Below are 26,542 nucleotides of genomic sequence, written 5' to 3'. Positions count from 1 at the left end.
TAAGGGGTAAAAAGAGGAAGAGAGCCATTTTCTCACCAAACATACCTTTATAGCCATTCTAATCAGAAATACCTTTACACCAGGGGTGCCAACTTGAATAAAATATTATGGGGGCCCAGGTAAGCCCCGTTCCACATAACTGATCACATGGCACAGTGCACACGCACACACACGCACGCACACACGCACGCACACACACACTATTTGAATGGGAATGCCCACCAACTTTGTGAGGGTCCGGCCCCCTCAAAGATTTTATTGTGGGGGCTGAAGTCCCCACAGCCCCTAGGGGTTGGCTCCTATACTTTGTACCCATTATAGTCAATGAAGGGCTAGCAGAAATGATAAATGGCAACCTTCCCTCCTTAAAATTCTAGTTGTTTTATGTTTTTACTGTAAACTGCCTCGGTAATACATGTATCAATGTTGCTATGGAAATCCAGTGAATAAATGAAGGGTATTATCTCAAGGAAAGGCAGGGCTCACCTTCAAGCACACATTTCTAACTCTAGTCCTGTACAAAATGTATTCTATCAGCCTTTTTGCATAGGAAGGTCAGTATATGGTGTCCTATGCATGTCTTCTGTGTGTCAGTGATCATAGTAGTATCTGTAGAGTTGGAAGGTGCCTCAAGGTACCTTCCCGCAAAATCAGGAATCCTGTTCACATCTATCCCTGGGTGGGCTTGAACCACCAACCTTCTGGTTAAGAGCCAGACACACTGACTCATTGAGGCACGTTGTAAATGCTCACAGACACTGTGGGTTGGATACAAAGAAAGTTCAAGTTACTCTGTAGTCCTGTTGAAATCAGTGGCCATGGCTTGACTTTATATTCCATTGGGACAAAAGTGTAGCTAACAACCTCTGGATCCAGCCTGATGTTCTTGCTTTGGATGCTGTGAGGTTAGGTGCTGGCAGTGAAGGTAAGAGTTCTGGGCTTAACACTTTAGGTGTCCCTGATTCAAATTAAGCTGAAGACTGGGAGGAAGTAGGTGTAGATCCTCTTTCCAAAATTAGAGCTGCTCAGACACATATAGCTTCGCACTAGCGCATTGTTCCATATGCAAAAGACACTTGGCTAGTTCAGTCTCCAGCAGGGCTGGAAAAAATTCCCTGCCAGAGACCTTGGAGAGCTGATGCTGGTTGATATCAATATGAGCTAGATGTATCCATGGTCTAACTTGGTATAATGAAGCTTCCTTGTTTGTTTATATCCTTAAGGGATGAAAATCCTGCTCTTCCTCAGTTATTCCCTTTTCATCACTAAAGAGAATATCCCCATCCCCAAGTAGAGGTTGGTCCCTCCCTCCCTCCATGAAGACAACATCCACCTCCCTGAGTAGAGGTCCATCCCTCCCTTCCTCCTTTCCCAGATAAAGTCTGCTATTTATACCTCCCATACTAACAGAGAGATTAACTCAGCAGCAATGCCCAATAACTTAAAGGCTGCCAACACCCTTTATTGTTGCTACTGAGGTTTAATGACCAGAGCCACTGTAGTGTAGGGGTGTCTGACTAAGACTGTAATTTCAAACCCAGTCACCTGGGGATAACTTGATGGTACAATTCACGGGTTGGATCAGATTGTAAGATACTGAGCTGTATTGCAGGGAGCCAAAATCCCTCAGTCAGAAACTTGCTAGTTGGCTTTAGGCATGTCACTCTCTTTCATCCTTGACCCCTGGTTCTCCTACAATATAACAGTGCAATTATTTGGAGCATACTTTTGGAAGTATGGAGAGTGCTGAGGACCTTCTGTGTAGATTTTGCACCTCTAAGCAGAAAGAGGGAGAGAAACTCTGCATATGTGCAGTGAATGGGTAAAATCATACGATGACTGGCCTGAAAGGACAAATTATTATTATAATAATGTATTTATTTATACCCTGCCATTTCACCTTACAGGACTCAAGGCGGCTTACCAGAAGTGCCAGCTTGGCCCTGTGGCCCTGGGTGCCATGCAGTGTGCATGGCCCTGGCACTGAAATTTGTGGGTGCCCAGCCTATTCATGGGGGATTATGTGGGTGCTTAGGCACCCAGGGCCCCAGGGAGCTGGCACCTATGTGGCTTACAGATAAAAACTATAATCACTTTAAACTCAGGGAAAACGATCATTATAATAATAATAATAATAATAATAATAATAATAAAATTAATTGTATATACAGATATAAAATCTATTTAAAACATTCAAATAATTACAATAAAAAACAGCACAACACCAGCCCTTTCCATAAAAGCTGTCAATTCCCAAAAGCCTGTGGGAACAAAATGGTATTCCAATGTCAGCAGCAGGTCAACAAGGATGGAGCCAGCCTAGCTTGTCCAGGGAGGGAGATCCAAAATCTGGGAGAAGTCACCAAGAAGGTCTCTTCCCATGTCCCCACCAAGCGTGCCAGAGAGGGTGGCAGGACTAAGAAAAAGACTTCCCTTGAAAATCTCTGAAGCCGGGCAGGTTCATATAAGAGAATATGGTCTTTCAGATAGCTTGGATCTAAGCCTTGTACAGCTTTATAGGTCATAACCAGCACTTTGAATTGTGCTTAGAAGCAGACCGCCTTAGCAGGGGAGTCATATGCTCCCTATAATGAGCCCCAGTCAACAAACTGGCTGCAGCTCTTTGAGCCAGTTGAAGTTTCTGAGCATTTTTGAAAGGCAGCCCCACACGGAGTGGGTTACAGTAATACAAACAGGATGTAACTAAGGCGTATGCTGCTGTGGCCAAATCAGACATCTGAAGAAATGGGCACCTCAAGGAACCCTCAAGGAGAAGGTTGCACAAGTCTTGAAGGCCTGCATGATGTACTGTTAGTAAATATCCGCAAGAGAGAGAGAGAGAGCAATTAGGTAATCTGCCAACGTTCTTCCACCTAATGAAGGAAACCACAATAATTTTAAGGAAATTAAAGGGCAAGATCACTGAGTTAATGTGTGTGCAGTGAATTTTCTAACGTTCAATAAAAGTGCCTTTGGTCATTTTTGCACAGGGTTGGAATTTAATTATAAAGTGCCACTTTTGATGGTGCAAACTGATTGCAGGGGCTCCCATGCATGTGTGGAGCTTTCATATTTGAAATGGCTTCCTGGCTCAGTTGGTTAGAGGGTGGTGCTGATAATGCCAAGGTTGCTGGTTTGACAGCTGCATATTCCTGCATTGCAGGGGGTTGGACTAGATGATCCTCAGGGTCCCTTCCAACTCTACAATTCTAGGACAGTCCTCCATGTGCAGGTTTTTGTACAGGGAAGCTGCTCTCTTCACTGGAAGAAAAGGTCACATAACCTGATGCATAAGTGCCTCTGAGCACATGCAGATCTTTACATCCAGCGGCAAAGAGTTTTCTGCATCCTTTGGAGAAGATGCCCGGTATCTTATTTCAGAAGCTGGCAAACTGAGCAGAAGAAACGTTGTGGATTTAAACCACCACCAAGGAGGATTTCCTCTGCCCTCATCTCTTGCCCACTCATACCTGGTTCTCTCAGACATTCATGCAAGCCCAGTTTTGCACCAGGCAGCATTTAAACCAAGAGAACAAAACAAAGAAGTGCCTAGCTTATCTTTGCCATCTGTTTCCTCGCCTCTGACACAGTTTCTCCTCATCTCTTTTTAATGCAGAGGCTTGCATGACTGCTCCATTAGTTCAAGGGCATTTTCAGGTCTTTCCCTATATCTAGGTGGGTCTCTGCAACCTGGTGCCCTCCAGGCAATCTACCCCAATGCTGGTGCTAATGGGAGTTGTACTGCAAAACAAAATATTTGCTATTGTTCAATGCTTATCTCCATTCCACCATTTGGCCAAACAGGCAGGGTTGGTCAAATAAAAGGCACGGAGGCCACATGCAGCCCTTAAGACCCTCAACATTTGAGTGCCCCTTCCCAGCCCTTGCACTGCCTTCCCAAAGCTGGGTAAGTGTGCCTCCTTCAAAAGTGGGCTGGTGGGTTGCAGCATGAGAATGTGCCTTCTCTGTGGTGGCTCCCTGCTTGCTCTGTGGTGGCTCACCCTGCAGGTGAGCCCAAGGGAGGCTCACCTGGCCCCTTTGTTAGATATCTTTAGGTTCCAGGCAAAAGCTTTCCTCTTCTCCCAGGCCTTTGGATAATTAAACAATCTATAGCCTTTAAAACTGTGTTGTTGTTGTTGTTGTTGTTGTTGTTACAGTAGTACAGTCATACCTTGGGATAAATACGCTTCAGGTTGAGTGTGTTACTTCTGGGTTTTGCCACTCGTGCATGCGCAGACGGTCAAAATGACGTCATGTGCATGCGTGGAAGTCGCAAAACGCGACCCGCACACACGCAGACGCACTGTCGTGTCTTGCGTTCCATTCAGGATGCGAACAGGGCTCCAGAACAGATCCCGTTCACATCCCGAGGTACCACTGTACAGTCACACCTTGGTTCTCGAACACATTGGTACTCATACGTATTGGCTCTCAAACGCCTCAAACCCAGAAGTGTTCCAGTCAGGGGTGGAGGAAGGGGGGTGAGGTGGGGGTGGGGGTTCACCCCGGGTGTCACCACTGGGGGGGGGGGTGACAAAATGCCAGGCGGCACTTAGCATGGGGCCTGTAGCGCGACCGAGCCATGTGTCTCTCCTGGGAGTGATGCGGTTGCTTGGGTGCCCGCAGGCTCTGCTCTGCTCCAAACAGTCCAGCTGCAGGGCAGCTGAGTGGGAGGAGGCAGACAGACTCCTTGGAGGCCCCATGGAGCTTTCTGCCCCGGCTCACCCCGCCCTGTGGGTGGCTGCCCCCACCTCTGGGCCCAGGGCACACACACCACCCCAGGTGCCCAATTGGCTTTCTCTGCTGCTTGTTCTGGTTTGCGAATGTTTTTCGGAAGCCAAACATCCAACACAGCTTCCGCTTGAGTGCAGGAAGCTCTTGCAGCCCATTGGAAGCTACGGTTTGGTTTTCGAATGGTTTTGGGACTCCCAGAATGGATTAAGTTCAAGAACCAAGGTACCACTGTATGTATTTTTTCTGTAGATCTCAGGTCGGTTTACAACATAAAATGACAATATAAAAAACAATCATAGAATAGCTTTGGAGTAGATTTTTCTCACTTCTGCTTCTCTGTGTAGGCATGCTTGTCTAGATTAGCCTGATAACTACAGGAAAGGTGCCTCAGTTGGAGCTTCATTACAATCTGACAAGTTTTGGCAATAAGTTAATAATGAATTTGTGAAAAATGGAGTGGATGGGAAGTTATATGTAAAGTAAGAAGATATTCTTTATTTTATTATATTAGGGTTTTTCCCCTTTTAGTTGATTTGCTTTATAATTTTGTATTAATGGATGATGAAGAATCTTTCTTTTGTTTATTTGAATTAAGCAAATAAATTTTTAAAAACGGAAAAAGAAAAAAAAACTACTACAGGAAAGGTGCCTCAGTTGGAGCTTCATTACGACTGAAAAGTTTAAAGTTGGTAGTTTGTGGAGTTGATATCTCTAACCGCCAGCCTGTTGTGAGCAACACCCTTACACTTTCTGTACAGCAGAGACTTCCTGAAACGTTTTTGGCCCACTGGTAGATTATTCAGTCTGGGAGAGCAGCATACACACAAACATTATATCATCAGCTTCAGCCTCCGCCATCCTCCATTTCATTTTATTCAGTTTGTTTCTTTCATGACATTTAAAAAGAAAAAAGAAAATTCTTCCTTTGAGGAGTTCAAGGCAACAGCTGTAGTTCTCCCACCTGCCCATTTTACCCTCACAGCATCTTTGTAAGGTAGGTTGGATGTGATTGGCACTTCACAGATGAGTGGCGATTTGAACGTCGCTCTCCCTGGCCCCATCCTTTAAGTTGCACCTGTATAAATGCCTTCTGTATCCCCAAACACAGAAGTGACTCCATTGGATCCTATGTAACTCCATCGTTTTTAGCTGATGGTTCACACTTTCATACTCGCCGCATGATGACTTACAGGTGTAAGATGATTATAATGATGGCAGGCCAGACATGACAAGTAAATAGGAAAAAATATATGTGGTACCTGCAGCAAAATATTGCAACATAGAGTGCTTTTGTTCAGAATTCTAGTGACTCCAGTCCATTCTCTCTTCCTCTAAATAGTCTGCATGCCATGGCTACTTAGCATTGGGCTGTTTGTGGGGGTTCATCCTCCCCTTTAAGTTTCCCCCCTATTTCTTCTACATTGGCAAACCTTTGGGTTTCCCCAAGTCTCTTACTCCCTTTCTTTTTCATGTGGGTGGTACCCCTCCCCCCCTTCGTGGTGAGTATCTGCACCTTTTTTTCTTAAAAAACAAAAGCACTGGGAAGAGAAGTATGTACACCACTTTGAGTTCCTTGGAGGAAAAGTGGGATAGAAATGTAATAAATGAATAATGAAATAAATATTTATTCCATCCCAAATAAGGTGAAAGAGGGGGATCTCTATGTGATCGCCTATGCACCCTTACCACCTCCTGCTGCTGCTACTTTGTTTCTCTGTTCCTTACATTACACCAGAGGATACTGAGGAAAGGAGGCACTGGCTAACAGTAACATTATCTTTTTGTTCTAGGAGCAGGGAAGGTTATACTGTGGGAGGCTGCCAGCATCATCCTGTCCCCAGGATGGGAAACACAAATACTAAACCGTGAGTTGGCTCTTGTTTAGCTATTCTCCTCACCCACCAACCCTACTAGAAAAGAAGAAGTAGAAGTGTTTGGACTTGATATACCACCTTTTACTCTCCTTAAGGAGTCTCAAAGCAGCTAACATTCTCCTTTCCCTTCCTCCCCCACAACAAACACTCTGTGAGGTGAGTGGGGCTGAGAGACTTCAGAGAAGTGTGACTGGCCCAAGGTCACCCAGCAGCTGCATGTGGAGGAGTGGGGAAGCGAACCCAGTTCATCATATTACAAGTTCACTGCTCTTAACCACTACACCACACTGGCTCTACCAGGAAAGAAAAAGAAATGCATGTCTTAGGAAATGATGTCTGAAAGAAACAGCACAATATCTAGATTTGATTCAACCTTTTTTTTCTTCATGATTATTACTGCCACTGTAGCATAGGAATTAGAGTGTCAGACTGGGACTGGGGAAATCCAGAGTCAAATCCCTAATCATCCTTGTCCTTTGATGGGTGGGCAGCAGACCAATCACCTTCTCTCAGCCTAGGGCAGTGGTTGGGAACCTATGGCACAGGTGCCAGAGTGGGCATGCAGAGCCCTCTCTGTTGGCACGTGCCATCATGCCAGCAGTGCTGTTGTTTGGGGTTTTCAAATAGGGCAGCCACTTCCCCCCACGCCTCCTTGTGAGTAAACCCCCCCCCCCGGGCAGCAGCTTAGAGGCAGTTTACCTCCACAAAGCAGCTGTATTCCTGCCCCACCCCCAGCAATTGGTGGGATTTTTTGCAGCCAGCAGGCTGTAGTTCCTGCAATTGGTGACTTTGTCAAGGGTTTTTGTTGATTGGTTGCTGCCTGCGATCCTTGAGACTATGTGTTGTTTCTGCTCCGCGTGCCATGGGAAGTGTTTATAATGTGTGAGAATGTTTTTCTCCCCCCCAAAAATCAACTGTGTTCCAAGCCCCCCCCCCCAAGCTCAACAACTCAGGGCAGCCCCCCAGCTCATTTTATTATGGTATGTTAATTATTATCCCATATTAAATTGCTGTGTTGGCACTTTGCAATAAATTAGTAGGTTTTGGGTTGCAGTTTGAGCACTCAATCTCCAAAAGGTTTGCCACCACTGGCCTAGGGTATGGTACAGAGTTGTTGAGAGGATAAAAGTGGGTTGAGTTGGGACACCTTGACTTCATTGGAATCATTGGTGAGTTCTAAGTGTAATAATACTATGATGGGCACATCGCTGCGAAGATGTCTTTAGTTCAAGGGACAATACTTTCCTAAGGAGATAAACACTCTGGAGACTTCTTCTTCTTCTTGTGGCTGATTAGCTGCTCTCCCTGTGCAAAGGTCAGAGGGGGCAGGGTTTCTCTTGAGGTAGGTGATTAGCTGTGGGAGGAGCTTATCAGAGCTTGCAGGGCAGCAGCCGAAGAAGGAGCAAAAAGGGTTTTCTTGTGTGTGTTTCTTGTGGCTGATTAGCTGCTCTCCCTGTGCAAAGGTCAGAGGGGGCAGGGTTTCTCTTGAGGTAGGTGATTAGCTGTGGGAGGAGCTTATCAGAGCTTGCAGGGCAGCGGCGCACGCCTAGCGGCGTGCACAGTTTGATCCATCTTTTGGATTTAGGGGAGCTAGTCTCAAACGTTTGTTGGGGGAGACATAGGTTTTTTGGAGGGGATTTATTTGTCCTGTTTTCACGCTTTTTATGATGGAGGACTGTTGTAGCCACCCTCAACGACACGTTCTCAAGATGGAGGGTGAGGGAACAGCTGCAGTCGCCTGCGGTTCCTGCGCAATGTTTGCCATCTTGCCAAAGGTTGCAGGCAGCTTTACCTGCAGCAATTGCATGTTGATTGCCCTCTTAAAAGACAAAGTCCAACAACTGGAGGAACGTGTAGCTACGCTCCAAAGAATTAGAGAGCTGGAGCTCTTCTTGGAAGCAACAGAGCACACCGTCTCCACCAAGGAGGAGACAGGGGACTCCCCTGAGAAGGAGGCTAGTTCACCAACACAGGAGCCAGATATATGGAGAAACGTGACTCAAAAAAGTAGGAGGCCAAGGGTTCGCTCTGATTGTTTAGAAATACACAATCGCTTTGAGGTCCTCTCCCCTAGCATGAAAGACGAAGAGCAGACTCCATTTGAGGATCTCTCCCTCATTACAGTCGATCAGGTATATGAAGATGAGCAGCAAAGTCAGTCCTCAGGGAATGTGCAGGTGACCTTGGAATGGACAGCTCACGGAAGAACCCTGACCAGACCTAAGAGGAGGCGTGTAGTGGTGATAGGGGATTCCCTACTGAGGGGAACAGAAGCAGTGATCTGTGGGCCTGACAAGATGTCTCGGGAAGTGTGCTGTCTCCCCGGGGCTAAGATCCAAGATGTAACTGAACGACTGCAATGAATCATAAAACCCACTGACAAATACCCCTTCCTCTTGGTTCATGTGGGAACCAATGACACTGCAAGCAATAGCCTCCAGAAGATCAAAAGAGATTACGAGGCTCTGGGCAGGAAATTGAAGCAATTAAATGCACAAATTGTCATCTCATCTGTCCTCCCAGTTGAACGACGTGGCCCAGGGAGAGAGGGAAAAATAGTGGAAGTGAACAACTGGCTTCGCAAATGGTGTAAACAGGAACGGTTTGGATTCTTAGATCACGGACTGCAGTTTCTTGAAGATGGACTTCTGGCAAGCGATGGGCTGCACCTCACAACAGTTGGGAGGAATGTTTTTGCAAAAAATCTCAGAAACCTCATCAGGAGGGCTTTAAACTGACTAATGTGGGGGAGGGAGACAGTGCTCCTGAAGGTAGGAGTCTATCAATTGATGAAGATGATCATCCAAATGTCATAGACCAAATGGAGCAAACAGCACGCAGACCTAGTGGTGGGAGGAAAAAATCCTTAAATAAGAGACATGGGGGAATGATTAATGGACTTCAATGTCTGTACACTAATGCGCAAAGCATGGGAAATAAACAAGATGAGCTTGAGCTCTTGGTACAGCAAACTAAATATGACATAATAGGCGTCACTGAAACCTGGTGGGATAAGTCCCACGATTGGAATGTAATAATGGAGGGATACAATCTATTTCAGAGAAACAGACCAGACAAGAAAGGAGGAGGAGTGGCGTTATATGTCAGGGATGTGTATACCTGTGAAGAGATCCAAGATTTAGAACCTCAAAGCCAAAGTGAGAGCATTTGGGTCAAAATTAAGGGAGAGAAGAATAACAGTGACCTCATTGTGGGAGTTTACTATAGATCCCCAAGCCAAACGGAGGACATAGATGATGCCTTCCTGGAACAGATGGCCAAGCATGCAAAAGGAAGGTAGATAGTAGTAATGGGGGACTTCAATTACCCGGATATTTGTTGGATGTCAAACTCAGCCAAGAGCATAAGGTCAAACAGATTCCTCACTGGCCTTGCAGACAACTTCATTGTCCAGAAAGTGGGAGAAGCAACAAGAGGAACAGCCATTTTAGATCTGGTCCTAACCAATGTTGATGACCTGGTTAGTGGGGTAGAAGTGGAAGGATCATTAGGCGCGAGTGATCATGCTCTTCTGAAATTTACTACACAGCGGAAAGGAGCAGCCAAGCATACTAGGACTCAATTTCTTGACTTTAAGAAAGCCGACTTCATAAAACTTAGGGAAGTGCTGGGTAAGATCCCATGGACAGCAATACTAAAAGGAAAGGGAGTTCATGATGGCTGGGAGTTTATTAAGAGGGAGATAGTAAAAGCACAACTTCAGGCAATACCAATGAGACGGAAACATGGAAGGTGCCTAAAGAAGCCAGGGTGGCTATCTAAAGAACTTTTAACTGAGTTAAGATTAAAAAAGGATGTGTACAAAAAATGGAAAAGGGGGGAAACCACCAAAGAGGAATTCAAACAAATAGCCAGCACGTGTAGACACAAAGTCAGAAAAGCTAAAGCACAGAATGAACTCAGGCTTGCTAGAGAGGTTAAAAGCAACAAAAAAGGCTTTTATGGGTATGTTCGTAGCAAAAGGAAGAACAAAGAAACAGTGGGGTCACTCAGAGGAGAAGATGGTGAAATGCAAACAGGGGACACAGAAAGGGCTGAACTCCTCAATGCCTTCTTTGCCTCAGTCTTCTCCGATAAAAAAAACAATGCCCGACCTGAAGAATTTGGAGCAAATGATTCAGCAGAGGAAACACAGCCCAGAATAACTAAGGAGATAGTACAAGAATACTTGGCTAGTCTAGATGTATTCAAGTCTCCAGGGCCAGATGAACTGCATCCAAGAGTATTAAAAGAACTGGCAGATGTGATTTCAGAACCACTGGCAGTCATCTTTGAGAATTCCTGGAGAACAGGCGAAGTCCCGGCAGCCTGGAGGAGGGCAAATGTTGTCCCTATTTTCAAAAAGGGGAAAAGAGAGGACCCAAATAATTACCGCCCAGTCAGTCTGACATCAATACCAGGGAAGATTCTGGAGCAGATCATTAAGCAAACAGTCTGTGAGCACCTAGAAAGGAATGCTGTGATCACCAATAGTCAGCATGGATTTCTGAAAAATAAGTCATGTCAGACTAACCTGATCTCGTTTTTTGACAGAATTACAAGCCTGGTAGATAAAGGGAACGCAGTGGATGTAGCCTACCTTGATTTCAGCAAGGCATTTGACAAGGTGCCCCATGATATTCTTGTAAAGAAGCTGGTAAAATGCGGTCTTGACTATGCTACCACTCAGTGGATTTGTAACTGGCTGACTGACCGAACCCAAAGGGTGCTCATCAATGGTTCCTCTTCATCCTGGAGAAGAGTGACTAGTGGGGTGCCACAGGGTTCTGTCTTGGGCCCGGTCTTATTCAACATCTTTATCAACGACTTGGATGATGGACTCAAGGGCATCCTGATCAAATTTGCAGATGACACCAAACTGGGAGAGGTGGCTAACACCCCAGAGGACAGGATCACACTTCAAAATGACCTTGACAGATTAGAGAACTGGGCCAAAACAAACAAGATGAATTTTAACAGGGAGAAATGTAAAGTATTGCACTTGGGCAAAAAAAATGAGAGGCACAAATACAAGATGGGTGACACCTGGCTTGAGAGCACTACATGTGAAAAGGATCTAGGAGTCTTGGTTGACCACAAACTTGACATGAGCCAACAGTGTGACACGGCAGCTAAAAAAGCCAATGCAATTCTGGGCTGCATCAATAGGAGTATAGCATCTAGATCAAGGGAAGTAACAGTGCCGCTGTATTCTGCTCTGGTCAGACCTCACCTGGAGTACTGTGTCCAGTTCTGGGCACCACAGTTCAAGAAGGACACTGACAAACTGGAACGTGTCCAGAGGAGGGCAACCAAAATGGTCAAAGGCCTGGAAACGATGCCTTATGAGGAACGGCTAAGGGAGCTGGGCATGTTTAGCCTGGAGAAGAGGAGGTTAAGGGGTGATATGATAGCCATGTTCAAATATATAAAAGGATGTCACATAGAGGAGGGAGAAAGGTTGTTTTCTGCTGCTCCAGAGAAGCGGACACAGAGCAATGGATCCAAACTACAAGAAAGAAGATTCCACCTAAACATTAGGAAGAACTTCCTGACAGTAAGAGCTGTTTGACAGTGGAATTTGCTGCCAAGGAGTGTGGTGGAGTCTCCTTCTTTAAGCAGAGGCTTGACAACCATATGTCAGGAGTGCTCTGATGGTGTTTCCTGCTTGGCAGGGGGTTGGACTCTATGGCGCTTGTGGTCTCTTCCAACTCTATGATTCCTCTTCTTCTTCTTCTTCTTCTTCTTCTTCTTCTTCTTCTTCTTCTTCTTCTTCTTCTTCTTCTTCTTTTGCAGAGGGGAGCATTCCCATGTGTCACTGTAGGACTCAAGCCTCCTGAAGTTCATTTTTGTACCCTTGGTGTGTCCACCTTGGTGTGTGCATAAGGAGTTAACTCCAGGAAGCTTTTTCTATGAGTCATCCTCCTCAGACTGCCTGCCCTGCCCAGAGGCAATCTAAGAACAGGTCTGGGGTTTATAGCTCCTTGTCTAAGCAATAAGCCTTAACTGGTGTTTCTCTTTCACTCTCTGTCACAACAAAACTCATAGGCTTCAAAATCTGTAGGGCTGCTAGGTAGAGAAATGTTGACAGGTTTACTCACCTACCCCTTCACTCTTCCCCATATCAGCCTGCATAAATAGAATTCAGGATCATCCAATGTCTTGAGAGAAGGCATCTCTAGGCTGAAAATCAGGTAGTAAGCCACAGCTGGTGTTTCTTCCCCCTTCCCAATCCTGAGGAAACTTCTGGGCCTAAAGATCAGCAGGGTTGCCAGGTGGAAATGAGCAGGTGGATTTGCTCATGTACCCCATCTCTCTTTTCCACAGCAGCTGGCAAAAACAGAATTCAGGGTCCTTCAGAGTCTAAGCAGAAGCCTGATATTCATTGGGAGCACATTGCAAACGGCTTCTTCAACTTTGTTCTTCCAAGAAAGAGCATTCAGCAAGGGGAGGTCACATCCCAGACAATTAACTGAGTGAAATGCGTAAATATGATTACAGTTGGGTTTTAACCGAGGCCTTATTTGTGGACACAGCAGAATGAGGTACTGTCAGAAACCAGAGTTTCACTGTTCAGCTTTGTATTTTATCTGTTTGCTTTTTGCAGGCTGAGCTCACTGGCAAGCCCCACAAAGACGTCTGCAGGAGGCATGATCCAGGACCTGAAAGAGGACATAACTTGTTCCATCTGCCTCGAACCCTTTGAAGACCCTGTATGCATTGACTGTGGGCACAATTTCTGCAGGGTCTGCCTCTCTGCCCACTGGAGTGGAACCTCGTGCTATGGGTACCGCTGCCCCGAATGCCGCCATCCCTGCAGCCGGGAGAGGATGATCCCGGACACTCGGCTGCGGAGCCTGGTGGAAAAAATTGGACAGTTGCCTGTAAAGGAGGTGGTTGAGGAGGAACTGGTAAGACCCAATCTGGGGAGGCTTAAAGTGGCTTATATAAGTAACCATCTTATACCATTTCCACTAGGACACTTGATGTAACATGAAGGAATCACAGCATCAATGCAAGTGCTGGCTGGGGAATCATATTTTGCATTTTCCTAGCTCCTCCTCTGACAATGAGTTTTCCCAATAGAAAACGAATGGTATGAATGCTCACCTCCAAATAGCAATATGCCCTAAAACACCTTAAAATTCTAGCCTGCTGTGGTGAGATTTATTGGTCAAGAAAGGAAGAGCTGTATATACAGTGGGTGGCCAACAGTCGTCATCTGCTAGCAAGATTTTGGTGCACAGACGCTCAGTTGCCAGCCTGATGTAAAACTGATCATGATTATAAATTGATCTGCTGTGCTTTCTTCTGTGTTGACGTCTCTAAGATGCATGGGGTTGCCAGACTGTGGAGCATCTTCAGATCTGGGTGACCTATCCATCTCCCTTCTCTTTCAGGAGATACTGGAGGCAGGAAAGCCAGTGCAGCTGGTGGGCTTGGATGATGATGGAGATCTCTGCCTGGATGAGGAAGCCTTGAGCCGCTGCTTGGAGCAGGGGCAGGTGAAGGACGCCCCTGTCTGCCTGGTCTCCATTCTTGGGGAGCAACGGCGAGGGAAATCCTTCCTGCTGAACTTTCTTCTACGGCGGCTTCAGAACCTGGTGAGAACAAATGCATGGGAACTTCTCTCTGTGTGTGTTGTTAGGGTGGGTCAATAGGTGATGCTTGCAGAATTTCCATTTGAAAAGGGTCTGGCTTGGATGAATGTCCTTCACAGATCATGTTGCCCCATCTCATCTAGGTAATCAGCTGTACAAAATGGGCTTTTGTGCAGTGGATTTTGTGCAAGTGCAAGTCAGAGCTGTAATATTATTTATTTTATTTTGTTTATATCCTGACATTTTAAATGAGGGCAGTGTGCATGTGATCAGCCATCCAGACACAGACCTGCTTAGCTTTAGCAAAGTGGTGACCACATGCACCTTCAAATTATACCCTGGCACACATTTGGGATCCGAGCAGAAGTTAAGCAGCTGTGTGGACATCTAAGGGTAGCAGAGGTATATGAAGATGAGCCCTGCTGGATCAGGGCAAAGTTTCATGTAGTCCATCCTGTTTTCACAGTGGCCACCTAGATACTTATGGGAAGCCTGCAAATAGAACCCAAGTACAACAGTCCTCTCCCCGCTTGCAGTTCTCTACAATTGTTATTCAGAGACATACATTGTATGCAGGGCAGATGCTCGAGGTGGATGGGAAGGGCAACCAGAGACACTCTTACTCTCTTCCACCCTTATGGGTTCTGAATTGGAGAGTGGTATTGTCCTATCTAGCTCAATACCACATAGCTTGCCTTTCTATGCCCTGTCTTCATGAACATTCTGTGGGTTTAACAAGATCACCATCCTCTGCCTTTCTTCCTTGTTGACAGGAGGCTGAGGACGGATCATGGATGGGTCAGGAAGATGAAGCACTGACGGGTTTTGAATGGCGACCAGGACCTAACACCACCACCAAGGGTGTGTGGATATGGAGTCGGCCATTTTGGATCCAGAGTGAACATGAAAAGGTAAGAACAGCACAGCACAGGCTGTGAAGGTAACTAGGGAAAGAACAAGAGGAAGAAAGCTTCTCTCCCTCAGTGGAAATGGGACCTTCTGGTCATCCCAGCCCCCTGGAGATGTCCTCATGAAATACTTCCATTGCACATAATCTCTGCCCCACACTCCTCGCATCCTAACTCAGCCTTTCCCATCCTGCTGTTCTTTAGATGTTGTGGACTACAGTTCCCATAAGCCTCAGCCAGTACTGGAGTTGTGGTCCAAAGTACTAAAATGCCCAGGCAAATGGGAAGGTCTTCTCCTTGCACTGTAAAGCTTATAATGTTAGTACTGGAACTGCAGCCTTGGGGATTGAAGTTGGAGTGTCACCACAGAAAAGGCTCTCTCCTTGCAGAATTACAACCACCCTGTGAAGTCTGTTAGGCTAAGAGACAGTGACTTTTTGTGGTTATCTGGTGAGCTTTGTGGCTGAGTGAACTCTGGCCTTCCAGATCCTAGTTTGATATTCTAACCATTATACTACACTGCACATCCTCTAAGTTCTATGGTGGGCATTTAGATCAGGGCCTCTCTGGAAGATCTCATGACATTGGCTGGCCAGTACGAGAAGAAGAACTTCATGGGGAATTTGGATCCCAAGACATTTAGGATGTTCAAGGCACATACCACCCACTTAGGCTCAGCAATGGACAGGAAGCCATTATGGCTTACCATCACAACAGACACATGCCACCTATAAGCTATAAGTAGGTACTTTGGAGCCCGCCGGCCAAACTAATTCCTTTTCTCTCAGGAAACTTCTCCTATGAGAGTCCGTTAATCTCTTACTGTCCCTTTAGATTGCCATGTTCTTGGTGGACACAGAGGGGTCAATGGATGTGGAAAGAAACGTTGAAGATGGTGTCAAGCTCTCAGCTTTCTCCATGCTGCTCAGCTCCTATCAGGTGGGTTCCTGCCAGATCCCTCCTTTCCAGGTGTGCTTTCTCTTCTTCCTTCCTGCTGCAAAAGTAAGTTCAGCGCATCTTCTGACACCTCTGTTGTTTCTTCCTAGATATTCAATTTGGCCACCATGATGAAGGACCCAGATTTGGAATACCTGGAGGTGAGTAGGATTGTAAAAGGGGAAAGGGGGATTGGGCATTATCCAGGGGAAGGATGAGGAAAATAGTTGGCTGGAATAAAAATAGCTGGTTCTCGCCATGTGGGCTAGAAAGGTGGGTGGGCAAGATCCAGAATTCCTGAGTTCCCCCAAGTTTCAGGGAAGCAGAAGGCTGGATATATAGAACTGGAAGGGACAAAGTTTCTTTTTGTCTAACAGTCCCTGATAGACAAAAGGCAGGTTTCTGCCCAGCAGAACAATCCATGCAGCCAAAACTGCCTCACACTGCAAGCAGAGAATCCGTGCACTGCCAGAAAATGCTGGAAAAGCAGATGCCAAGAGATGGCTTGAGTAAGCCATGCTGCACATTGCAGTGAAAGGCAACAAATCCCTAGGGCACCTTTCCCTGACCTGTAGCCCTCCAGATGTTGTAGACTGAGTTTTTGGACCAGGATTGCTGTGGACTGAGTTTGAATGCATGCAACTAATCATGAACCAGTCAAGACTTCCTCAGCTTTGCCTACCTTCAAGGGATATTATGAGCATAAAATGAGATGACTCCAACTATATTGAGGGGGTGGGGAGGAGTAAGGATATAAATGGTGATGTACATAACTAATACCACAATATAATAAATACCATAGCCATAAATTTATCCAGTGGGGTTTTGGCTCCTTGCTTCTGAAGCCCATGGCCTCTTGAGAGGGGAATAGATCTTGTGGGCTGGGCTAAAGGGATAAGTAAAACAGATTTCTTCATTTCCTGGGTGGCTTTCCCACTTCCTCTGCCCACAGATGTTCATGTATGTAGCTGAGACAGTAGGAGGCTCCTGCAGATTAAAGCCCTTTCAGGTAATGCGGACCGGCTGTTCCACTTCCTTCTCTTTGTCTCATTCTCTTTTCCTTCTCCTACGATTGCCATGATGTTCATGTTCTTTGCCTCGCCGATTTGTCAAAGAGCTCCTTTGTTCCTGGGTTCCCATCGCCTCAGCCACCTCTCCCAGCCTCGTGTTCCTCTGCCTGGCACCCACATCTCTTTTTCTCTCATTTGCAAGCGCCCAATAATTTGCTCTTCCCACTGTTTTTGTTGCTGCTTTTTAAAACACCCCTTTGCATTTTCTTTTCAATCATAAGGAGAGTGTCACAAACCCGAAATAACACCTCTGCATGGAATGAAAAAGGTGAAAACGATATATAATTGGGCAGACATTGATTTGTCTACCCAATTCATATGTAAATCCACTCTGGGCATTTCTGCCTATCCATGGACAGCGGTGAGTCCAAAAGAACCAGTGGCTATGCATTGTCATACGTGTGGAGGAAAAACTTAAATACAATGTAGTTTCCAAAAATAGACCAGAGGCAATTGTACTTCATCCAGCAGAGCTTTACTAGTGCTGAAGGCAAATGAGCATAAATGGTTACAAATCCAGTACAGTGGTACCTTGGGTTATATACGCTTCAGGTTACAGACTCTGCTAACCCAGAAATATTACCTTGGGTTAAGAACTTTGCTTCAGGATGAGAACAGAAATTGTGCTCCGGCGGCATGGCAGCAGCAGGAGGCCCCATTAGCTAAAGTGGTGCTTCAGGTTAAGAACATTTTCAGGTTAAGAACAGACCTCCTGAACGAATTAAGTACTTAACCCGAGGTACCACTGTACATTCAGGATTGGCACAGTCCATAAAATCCAGTTCCAGCACTTAAAAAAACTTATAAACTTAAAACAAGACTAAACTTTAACACTAATCATACTATGTACACACCAGAAGGAAGAGGGATAGAAAGAGAAAGTAGAACCCAGGCTCTTTCTGGCCTATATTTATAGTCAGCATGACCTTAATTGGAAGAGATAAGAGAACCAGTTCAAACCAGCTGTACTCAGCTTCCAGAAGGTATAACCAAAACAATCATGACCCTTCTGCTTGCTTCTCTCACACAGAGAAACTTCTAGTAGCTTCTAGAATCCTCTTGTATTAATCAGAATAGGAAAGATCTCTACACATCAGATCAATACTTTCTGCACTAAGAAATGCAAACTGGTCCTTTAGTGGCAGTTACTCAGTGCAGATCCAGGGAGACCCCACACCTGTCCTGTCTCCCCAGAAACGTCTGTCTTGTTGGGATTCAACCTCAATCTGTTAACCACCATCCACCTTCCAACCACCTCCAGACACTCACACAGGACATTCACAGCTTTCACTGGTTCCAATTTAAATGATATATTGTTTGCATCATTTGGGTTGCACTTTTCTGCACAGTTTTCAGCCTTGCATTATCCTTTTTCAGACTCAGTGCCCGAGCTGGACACAGTAGTCAAAGTGTGGTCATTGAAAGGATTTGTGTAAGAGGAATAGGAGCATATTGTAGCTGTAGGAAAAGCAGTTCACATGCTTCGTCTCTCTGTTGCAGCATCTTGATGTCCTGGTGCGTGACTGGTTCTTCCCACCTCAATTTGGATTCCAGGAGGGACATAATTACCTCCAAAGTACCATACAGGTAAATGTGACAGTGGAAGCATTGGATGGAGAGTCTTTCTCCAGTTTCTCCATTCCAACTACGTGAGTAAGGTGGTTACCAGGAAGAGGGCCTTTTTGTTGGCGGCACCCCATTTTATAGAATGCCTTCCAAAGAAAGACTTGCCTGGTACCCAATCTATGGCCTTTTAAGGTTGAATAGAAGGCCATTTTGTTTATCCAGACCCATTGATTCAGGGATGGGGAATGAGATCCAACTGGTGGGGTGGGTCCTTATTTCATCTACCTTCATGGGCAGCTTGAACTGGTGGGTAGGGTCACTCATCTGTCATCACAGTGATGCAGATAACTCATTTTTGTCCACATACTTTGAAGGGCACAGCTTTGTACTTTTCAGGTGCTGTTGATAGGAGATGCCCTTTGGGCCCAGTCACATATTTACCTACCCCACACCTGGCATCAAATATGATGACAGGTGTAGGGTAAGTGGGCATGGCTTGGCTGAAATGGCCTGGTGGGTGTAACTGGGCCACTGCTTTGATTGCAATAGGCATATTTAAATTCTTGTGCCAAGTACTTTCCCCCTTCCTGATTTTCTGTTCTAATTGCTTTTAGCTTCTGGACTTATGTAGGATTCTGGATTTTTATTCCAACTGCTGTTTGTATTAGTTATCATTTGCTTTGTCGGCTCTATTATTTTTACTGTTGAAGTTATGGCTTGTTGAATGGGTTAGAAAACCATGCAGAGATAAAAGTGAGGTTACAGGGAACCAGGCAGAGGGCCTTCTCGGTGATGGCGCCCACCCTGTGGAATGCCCTCCCATCAGATGTCAAGGAAATAAACAACTATCTGACTTTTAGAAGACATCTGAAGCAGCCTTGCTTAGGGAAGTTTTTAATGTTTGATGTTTCATTCTGTTTTTTATCTTTTGGGAGCTGCCCAGAGTAGCTGGGGAAACCCAGCCGGATGTGTGGGGTATAAATAATAATATGAATATGAATATGAATACGAATATGAATATGAATATATCAATCCAACCCAAGTAGCTGCTTTGGAAGAGTGCTTGAGAAGTCCCATTCACAACAAGCCTGGCTCCGGGTGGTTGTTTTTGGATGGCTACATCTAATTCTCTCTCATTCTTTCTCCTCAGAAACTGGATCCCAAAAGGCACCCACGGGCCCTGGAGGCCCTCAGGAGCACCAGCACCCGCTGCTACCTGATGCCCTTCCCTGGCAAGAGGCTGGTGGTGGGAACTGAGGGCACACTTGCAGGTAAGAACCTCTTCTCTTTCCATCATTCCCACAAGTAGCTCCAAATCCAACTCTTGCTCCTCTAATCTGCATTAGCTCTGTGCAGCATGTGAGCTGTTCACTCATTCATCCACTAAGTGGAGCTTTGGTTCCATAATAAACTCCTTTGTTAATCCATAGTGGCGTTTTCTCCTTGCTAGCCAAAGACTTTAAAGAGGAGAAAACTGCTTAATTCTGCTATCTGCCATCTGGTGGCTGGAATTACTAGTTCCCTTTGATGTCCTCATTGTTTCTTTAGTCTGCCCATAGAAAGCAGTACAGTATGTACTCCTTAACCCCAAAGCAATAGAAAAGCATTTCCCCACTTCTATCATGTAAAAAAAGAGAAGTGACATTTCTTTCATTATTTACCAACCCTTGACTTCAAGGCCCCAGGGTGGGTTGCAAGAACTAATACAAAATGTTAAAAACAGTTTAAAACAACTTGCAATAACTTGGGTCCTTTAGTCCTTCCAGTTTCTCAGGCTTTGGCACCACTTATGTCAAACCTAAATGTGATGCAAACAAATGTTACCTGTCACTTCTTCTCACTTTCTCCCACCCATGTCTAATTGGGCTGCAGCAGCCTGGATCAGGCTGCAGGCGAGTGGAGGCTACAGCTTCTCATTGCCTAGCCCCAAAACATGTGACATGTCATCAACGCTGACCACTGACCATCCTGACTGGGGTTGATGGGAGCTGGAGTTCAAAAACATCTGGCAGACCCCATGTTCCCCATTCCTGGTATTGAATGCAAACCTTTAACTGGAAGGTTGGTGGTTCGAGCCCACCCATGGATGGCAGTGCAGGACGTTGGACTAGATGACCCTCAGGGTCCCTTCCAACTCTACAATTCTGTGGTTCTAAGTTACTGCTCCAAATGCTCTGTTCACGTGCTTTTTGGTTTCTCACTCCTTATATTCAGTGGCATGGTGAAATGTAAAATTGGGGAGGGCTACTGAACCTTCAGCATCATCCTTTGTGGCCACCAGGGGGAGCAGCTGTTCCGAGAGCATCATTTGTTACAGTTTCTTTGCCTGAATTGCCTGCTTTGTTTTTGTTTCCCCTTCCAGACATGGATAAGGATTTTAGGGATTGCCTGAAGGCTTATGGGAACGACATAGCCAGATCAGCTGCAACGCATGTAAAGAGTGACCAGGAGGGAAGAGCCCTTACAGGGGCACAACTTGCAGCCAAGGTGAAGGTGAGAGATGCAGAATCAAGTCTCTAATCTGGACAGAACATGGAGAATTCCACCTGTTGGATTTCTGCCCATCACACTGCTCTGATAGGCACAGAAGATGTGCTATGTGCAAAGAGATGGCTTAGGGTAGGCTTATATAAAAGAGTAGAGGCTTTTGGTTCTGCTCTGCCTTAATGGAGGAAGACCCTGTGACAGCAAGGACGATTGAGGGTAATTATCCTTGCAAATCCTCCCCCCCCCCAGGGATGGGGGTAGTTCATCTTGATACCTGGCTCTCACTCAGGCATGGAATGTGGGGGGTAGGGAGACGCTGAGTGCAAAAGCACTTTGCCTGCTGAAAACCCTCCTATGCCGCCATTAAGAAGTAAAGGTTCTCCTGTTAATTAGAGCTTAATTGGACTAAAGTACAGGTACGTGCTAAAAGAGATTGACCAATAGAAACATTGCCCTAACATGCCTACATATAACAGAAATTTGATCCATTGGCTCTCTTGTTGTCGGACTCCAAGATCCATCAGCCCCAGCCAATGCGGCCAGTGGTCAGAGATGGTGGGAGCTGTAGTCCATAAGTATTGGTGGCGGGGCGGGTGTTCTTCATCCCTGTGTTGCTTTTCAGCAGGTGAAGTTTTTCACAGCTCAGAGCTAAACATTATTGCATGCTAATAGCTGGACACCCTGTGGCTATTAAATGCACAGCTGTAGGGGCTGACTTAAAAGCTGTCCAGTCAAAGTCTAGTTTTTCTCTGAAATGTAACCATTGCAACACAGGGTTGAAGTAAGATTCGGTGTCTGTGTGATGCTCTTTTGGCTATGTGGAGAAAGGCTGCTAGCATGTATGTGTGTAGATGGGTGTACTCTTGGAAAAAGAGATACCCACTGGTTCTAATCTAAAAATAATTTAGACCTGGCTGATATCCAATGGGTGGGTGTAACTCAGTGGTAGAACATCTACCTTGAATGCAGGAGGTCCCAGATTCAGTTCTTGGCATCTCCAGGTAAGGCTGGGAGAGACTCCTGCCTGAAGCCCTGGAGAGGTGCTGCCAGTCAGTGTAGACAGTACTGAGCCCGATGGACCAAGGCTCTGACTTTGCTACATCGTGTATTCATTAGGAGCATCCATAGCTCAGTGTTAGAGCAACACCTTTGCATGCAAAAGGTTTGATCTCTAAATAGGAAATGTTCCTGCCTAAAATCCTGGAGAACCACTGCTGGCCAGCATAGAGTACAGACAGTACAGTGATACCTCGGGTTACAGACACTTCAGGTTACAGATGCTTCAGTTTACAGACTCTGCTAACCCAGAAATAGTACCTTGGGTTAAGAACTTTGCTTCAGGATGAGAACAGAAATCACACAGCAGCGGTGCGGCAGCAGCTGGAGGCCCCATTAGCTAAAGTGGTACCTCAGGTTAAGAACAGTTTCAGGTTAAGAATGGACCTCCAGAACGAATTAAGTTCTTAACTCGAGGTACCACTGTACTGAGCTAGATGGACCCAATGGCCTGACTCAGTATAAAGCAGCTTCCTATGTATTTTGGGACAGGGACCAACTCATTTCCATCCCTACCACTCACCTCACTTGCTAAGCTGTACTTCAGGTCTAGTGTAGCCAGTGCTGCTATTGCTAACTAGGAGAAAGTTTGAGATATGAGACCTCTCCGTCAGGCACACTGCTGCAACTCAGTAGTGCCGTTGACTCCCTTCAGCATGTCCAAGTGTTAGTGTGGGTGTGGCTTGTCCTAGCACACAGGCTGAGCTGCAACTCCTCAGCAGTGGAACTTAGGCCATGCTGCCAAAGTCAAGATTTGTTTATTGTTTTTCTCTTTTCTTTCCCTTTTTGGGATTTGCCAGTTGCCCTGGCTTGAACTCCATTTCTCTTGTGTTTGTCATTGGTTCTGCTTCTTACGTTTGTTTGTTCTAAATCTCATTGCAATCTTGATATTTTTATTATCCCAGTTGTATTAATTAACTGTTAAGGTCTCTTTAACTGTGAAGTTGCCTTATTAGGGCTGAAGGTCAAAACATCGTTTGTAAAAAAGCAAATGAATGTACAAACTCCCAGTGTGGGAAAACAAATGTGATGTATGTGTGGACAGAAGCACTGTGGCTTCTGACAGTATGTGACTGTCTTTTAGTGTGGGGAGGCAGTTGTGAACCCCATCCTCAGATGCCACTCCTTTTCTTCTCTTTCCTTTTCAGAATTTCTCCTCTCTGATGAAGAAGTATAAGTTTGGCTTCTCTTCAGTCACTCAGGTATCAAACTTCACTCTCATCATCTGATGTTCATGATCAGCCCTGCTTCTGTTTCCTTGACCAGGCCCCCATATTGCTTGTCGTTTGGCTTACCTGTTTGATCTATTTAAGCAGAAGCTGCATTTTTGGACACTGCATCCATCAGCCAGGGTATATTTCAATGGCAAATAATACAATAACCTTGCTGAAGCTAAGCAGCTCTGGGTTTGGTTAGTGCTTGGATAGCAGACCACAGGTTTCCATCACCTGATAAATGAAATAAAAACTTTCTTGAGATGGGACTGAGAGGTCAGTGAGTGTGCGTAGGGGTGACAGCTTCTGTTGCTGTGTTATCAATAGGGAAGGGCTGTAACTCAGTGGTAGACTATTCATTATGCATGCAGAAAGTTCAGGGTTCAATCCCTGGCAGCTCCAGGTAAGGCTGGGAGAGACTACTTCCTGAAACCTTGGAGAGCCCCCCCTAGTCAGTGAGTACAACACTGAGCCACTTGGACCAATGGTTTGGCTTGGTGTAAGGCAGTTTCCTCTATTCCTGTCCATCACCACAAGGAAGATGTCATATGCAAACTGAAGAAGATGGCTGGCACAAGCAGGATTGGTACATGAATGAACACTTACCTTCCTTTGCCTCTTCTGGCAATGGGGTTTGAGGGGACTCAACTGAAAAATGAGAATCTTCCATTCTTTCCTTCTACCCTCCCCAGATGGCTGTCATCTTACACAATCTGGACATCCAGGAAAAACTGCAGCAGGAGTTTGCAGATTTCATTAGAGAACAGGTATGAGCAGAACCAAATTAACAGGTGCGGCTGTGGGTTAAGACAAATGTTGGCAAAGAAGATTTTGAGGAATTTCTGAGGGTTGGATTTGGCAGAAGGAAATAAATGTGCCGTGCAGGTTGGACCACTGTTGGTTGCACTTTAGGGATAACAGAATCCATTTGAGAGAACTGTCTGGAAACATTAATATTTTTAGATGCTTTGGATATGATGTGAAACTCCAGGAGTGACTTTACTTTTGTACAGTAGGCTAGTTCCTGCACACACTCACACATCTCTATCTATCCGATATCCAGGCAAGCACCAGGCATTGCCGGAATTCATGGACACATTACAGCAAGGCAAAACAACAACAAACTCGCAAGAAGGGCTTGAAGTAGGAGTGGTGAAGCCTGTGACTAGCAAAGAGGGGATCTAGCTATGCTTGGGGAGAGTCCCCAAGGGCCAGATAGAAAGGCCTGGAGAGTTACATTTAGCCCCCAGGCCTAAGGTTCCCCACGGGTGCCATATGATCCTCTAGGAGAAAGGGCAGGAGAAATACAATTGTATTACTATGAAGTGGGATTGTCTTGGGTCATGAACTGGCATCTCCTTTCTGTTTCCCTCCCCTCCTACCCAGTTCTGTAACCCTGACACATCTTTTCCTTCTTCCACTCAGGACGAGCTCTGTCGTCCCATGATTGCTGGCCTGCAAGTGACTCCCAAGTCCATGACGCGGCGCCTTCTGAGCAAGCAGTGCGAATTAATGCAGCGGTGTGAGGAGTCTCTGCAGGGTGATGAACCGGGCCGGACAGAGTCCATCTTGTCACTGGAGGACCACCTGAAGCACGAAGCTCAAATTTTTAAGGAGCGCTACCACCGTCGCTACAAGTCCCATGCCCTCAAAGCTGGGATGGCAATTGGCGTGGGTGCTGTGGGTTTAGCTGGCGGAGCCATCGGGGCCGGCGTGGCAGCTGCCGTGTTGGCCGCAGAAGCCATTGTGCTGAGCACTGGCACTGCCGCTACGTTTGCCATTGGGACTATGGCTGGTGCAGGCACCTTTGCAGTCATTGGGGGTGGGGTAGGGGCTGGCGTGGGGAGCAGCATTGGGGAGAGGAAGACCCAGGAGGCCAAGAATGTGAGTGAAGACGACCCTGAAGGTGAAGAGGAGACCAGCCTCTCAGACGAAAGGTGCCTCATTAGGCCACAGAACTCACTTTAGGGTTGACAAAGAGGCAGTACTATGACCCACAGCTTCCGCTGCAAACAAGTGGCAGATCACTGTAGCCTGCACACCTCTTCTTTTCTCATTCAGGCATATCTCCAGGGGTGTGGATGGCAGCGGGGGAATGGATCTTACATGCTGTCCTGTAAAACACATTAAGAATTGTTCTCCCTCTCCTTCTCGTGGCTGGTTAAGGGATAGCAAAATAGCATGCCCTTAGTGTTCATCAACATGGAGAGGTGACACACTAGTGATGACTTGAGGCCTAGTAATGCGGCCTTCTGATGCTAGGGTGATTGCATTCTCTCTAGTGGTAGGTAAGGGAGCAGTGCTTTCTTCTGCGTCCATTTCCAGCTTCCTTCAGTGCCCAGGACAGGTAATGCAGAACAAGGGGCCTCTGGAGTTTCATGGACCCTTTTGCAGGTTACTTTTGCCCCAACACCTATGCTGAGATAATAAGCAGAGTGAAGGGGACGGGGAAATCTGACCCTTCCTATTTTTTCCTTGGCCTATCTGCAGCACCAGCAACACAAGCTAGGGAGCAGCCTAGTGGCATCCTAGAAGGGCATCCTGGGAGAAACATTACTGCCACCTCTTTAAAGAGGTACATATTGAAAAGTGAGCCCTCACTTTAGCCTCTAGTGTGAAGTCAGGGAATGGAAAGAAGTTATTTTCTTCTTCATGTAGTTAAGCTGCACCCTCTCCCTGCAATTTATTTCAAGAGGTCAAAACCTTTCAGCTGTTACTATGTTCATGGGGGGTTAATCAGTTTCAGCACCCTGCTGATTGTCTCTCAGGTATGCAATGTCAGGTGAGTGAGGGATGCAGTTCCCGATTCTATTGAACAGCAAAGGCTGCTGGCAAATTTGCACTGGTTCATGGGAACAAAGCCTCTCTCATTATCCTCAGGGAAACCTTCCCATTGATTCTCCATAGTGTATTCTGAAGTGCCCAGAAACTTGACGTTCTGACGCAACACGTTTTAGGAAAGCTAATTCATTGTCAGAAATACTCTATATTCCCGGCATTATATCCAAGTGCCTTGGCTTTGGGGGATGCTTATTACTTTCGCCTGCCCACCCAGCCTCTCTTGGCTCATGTTTCAGGAAATACATTTATTTATTT

General features: G+C 46.0%; 1 protein-coding gene across 3 annotated transcripts in view; it reads left to right on the top strand.

Annotated features, from left to right (window-relative positions):
* Window positions 1–26,542, top strand: part of RNF112 (ring finger protein 112) — a 27,373-nt gene extending 831 nt beyond the window's left edge. Inside the window, exons 2-15 of one of the 3 annotated variants that reach the window (XM_083580468.1) lie at window positions 5,641–5,728; window positions 6,525–6,599; window positions 13,216–13,519; window positions 14,009–14,212; window positions 14,983–15,120; window positions 15,952–16,056; window positions 16,164–16,214; window positions 17,006–17,062; window positions 18,624–18,710; window positions 19,840–19,960; window positions 21,052–21,182; window positions 23,381–23,434; window positions 24,139–24,213; window positions 24,872–26,542. In XM_083580468.1, the coding sequence (XP_083436594.1) occupies window positions 6,577–6,599; window positions 13,216–13,519; window positions 14,009–14,212; window positions 14,983–15,120; window positions 15,952–16,056; window positions 16,164–16,214; window positions 17,006–17,062; window positions 18,624–18,710; window positions 19,840–19,960; window positions 21,052–21,182; window positions 23,381–23,434; window positions 24,139–24,213; window positions 24,872–25,414 (1,893 nt within the window). In that variant the 5' untranslated portion in view covers window positions 5,641–5,728; window positions 6,525–6,576 and the 3' untranslated portion in view covers window positions 25,415–26,542. The remainder of the gene's footprint in view (window positions 1–5,640; window positions 5,729–6,524; window positions 6,600–13,215; window positions 13,520–14,008; window positions 14,213–14,982; window positions 15,121–15,951; window positions 16,057–16,163; window positions 16,215–17,005; window positions 17,063–18,623; window positions 18,711–19,839; window positions 19,961–21,051; window positions 21,183–23,380; window positions 23,435–24,138; window positions 24,214–24,871) is intronic. The other 2 variants (XM_083580470.1, XM_083580469.1) reach the window with 2 other exon arrangements.

The sequence above is a fragment of the Podarcis filfolensis genome (genome assembly GCF_964270895.1).
Source record: "Podarcis filfolensis genome assembly, chromosome: 13".
In the NCBI taxonomy this organism is placed as follows: Eukaryota; Metazoa; Chordata; class Lepidosauria; order Squamata; family Lacertidae; genus Podarcis; species Podarcis filfolensis.
The sequence above is the reverse complement of the archived record's forward strand: the minus strand, read 5'-3'. Positions and strand labels throughout refer to the sequence as shown.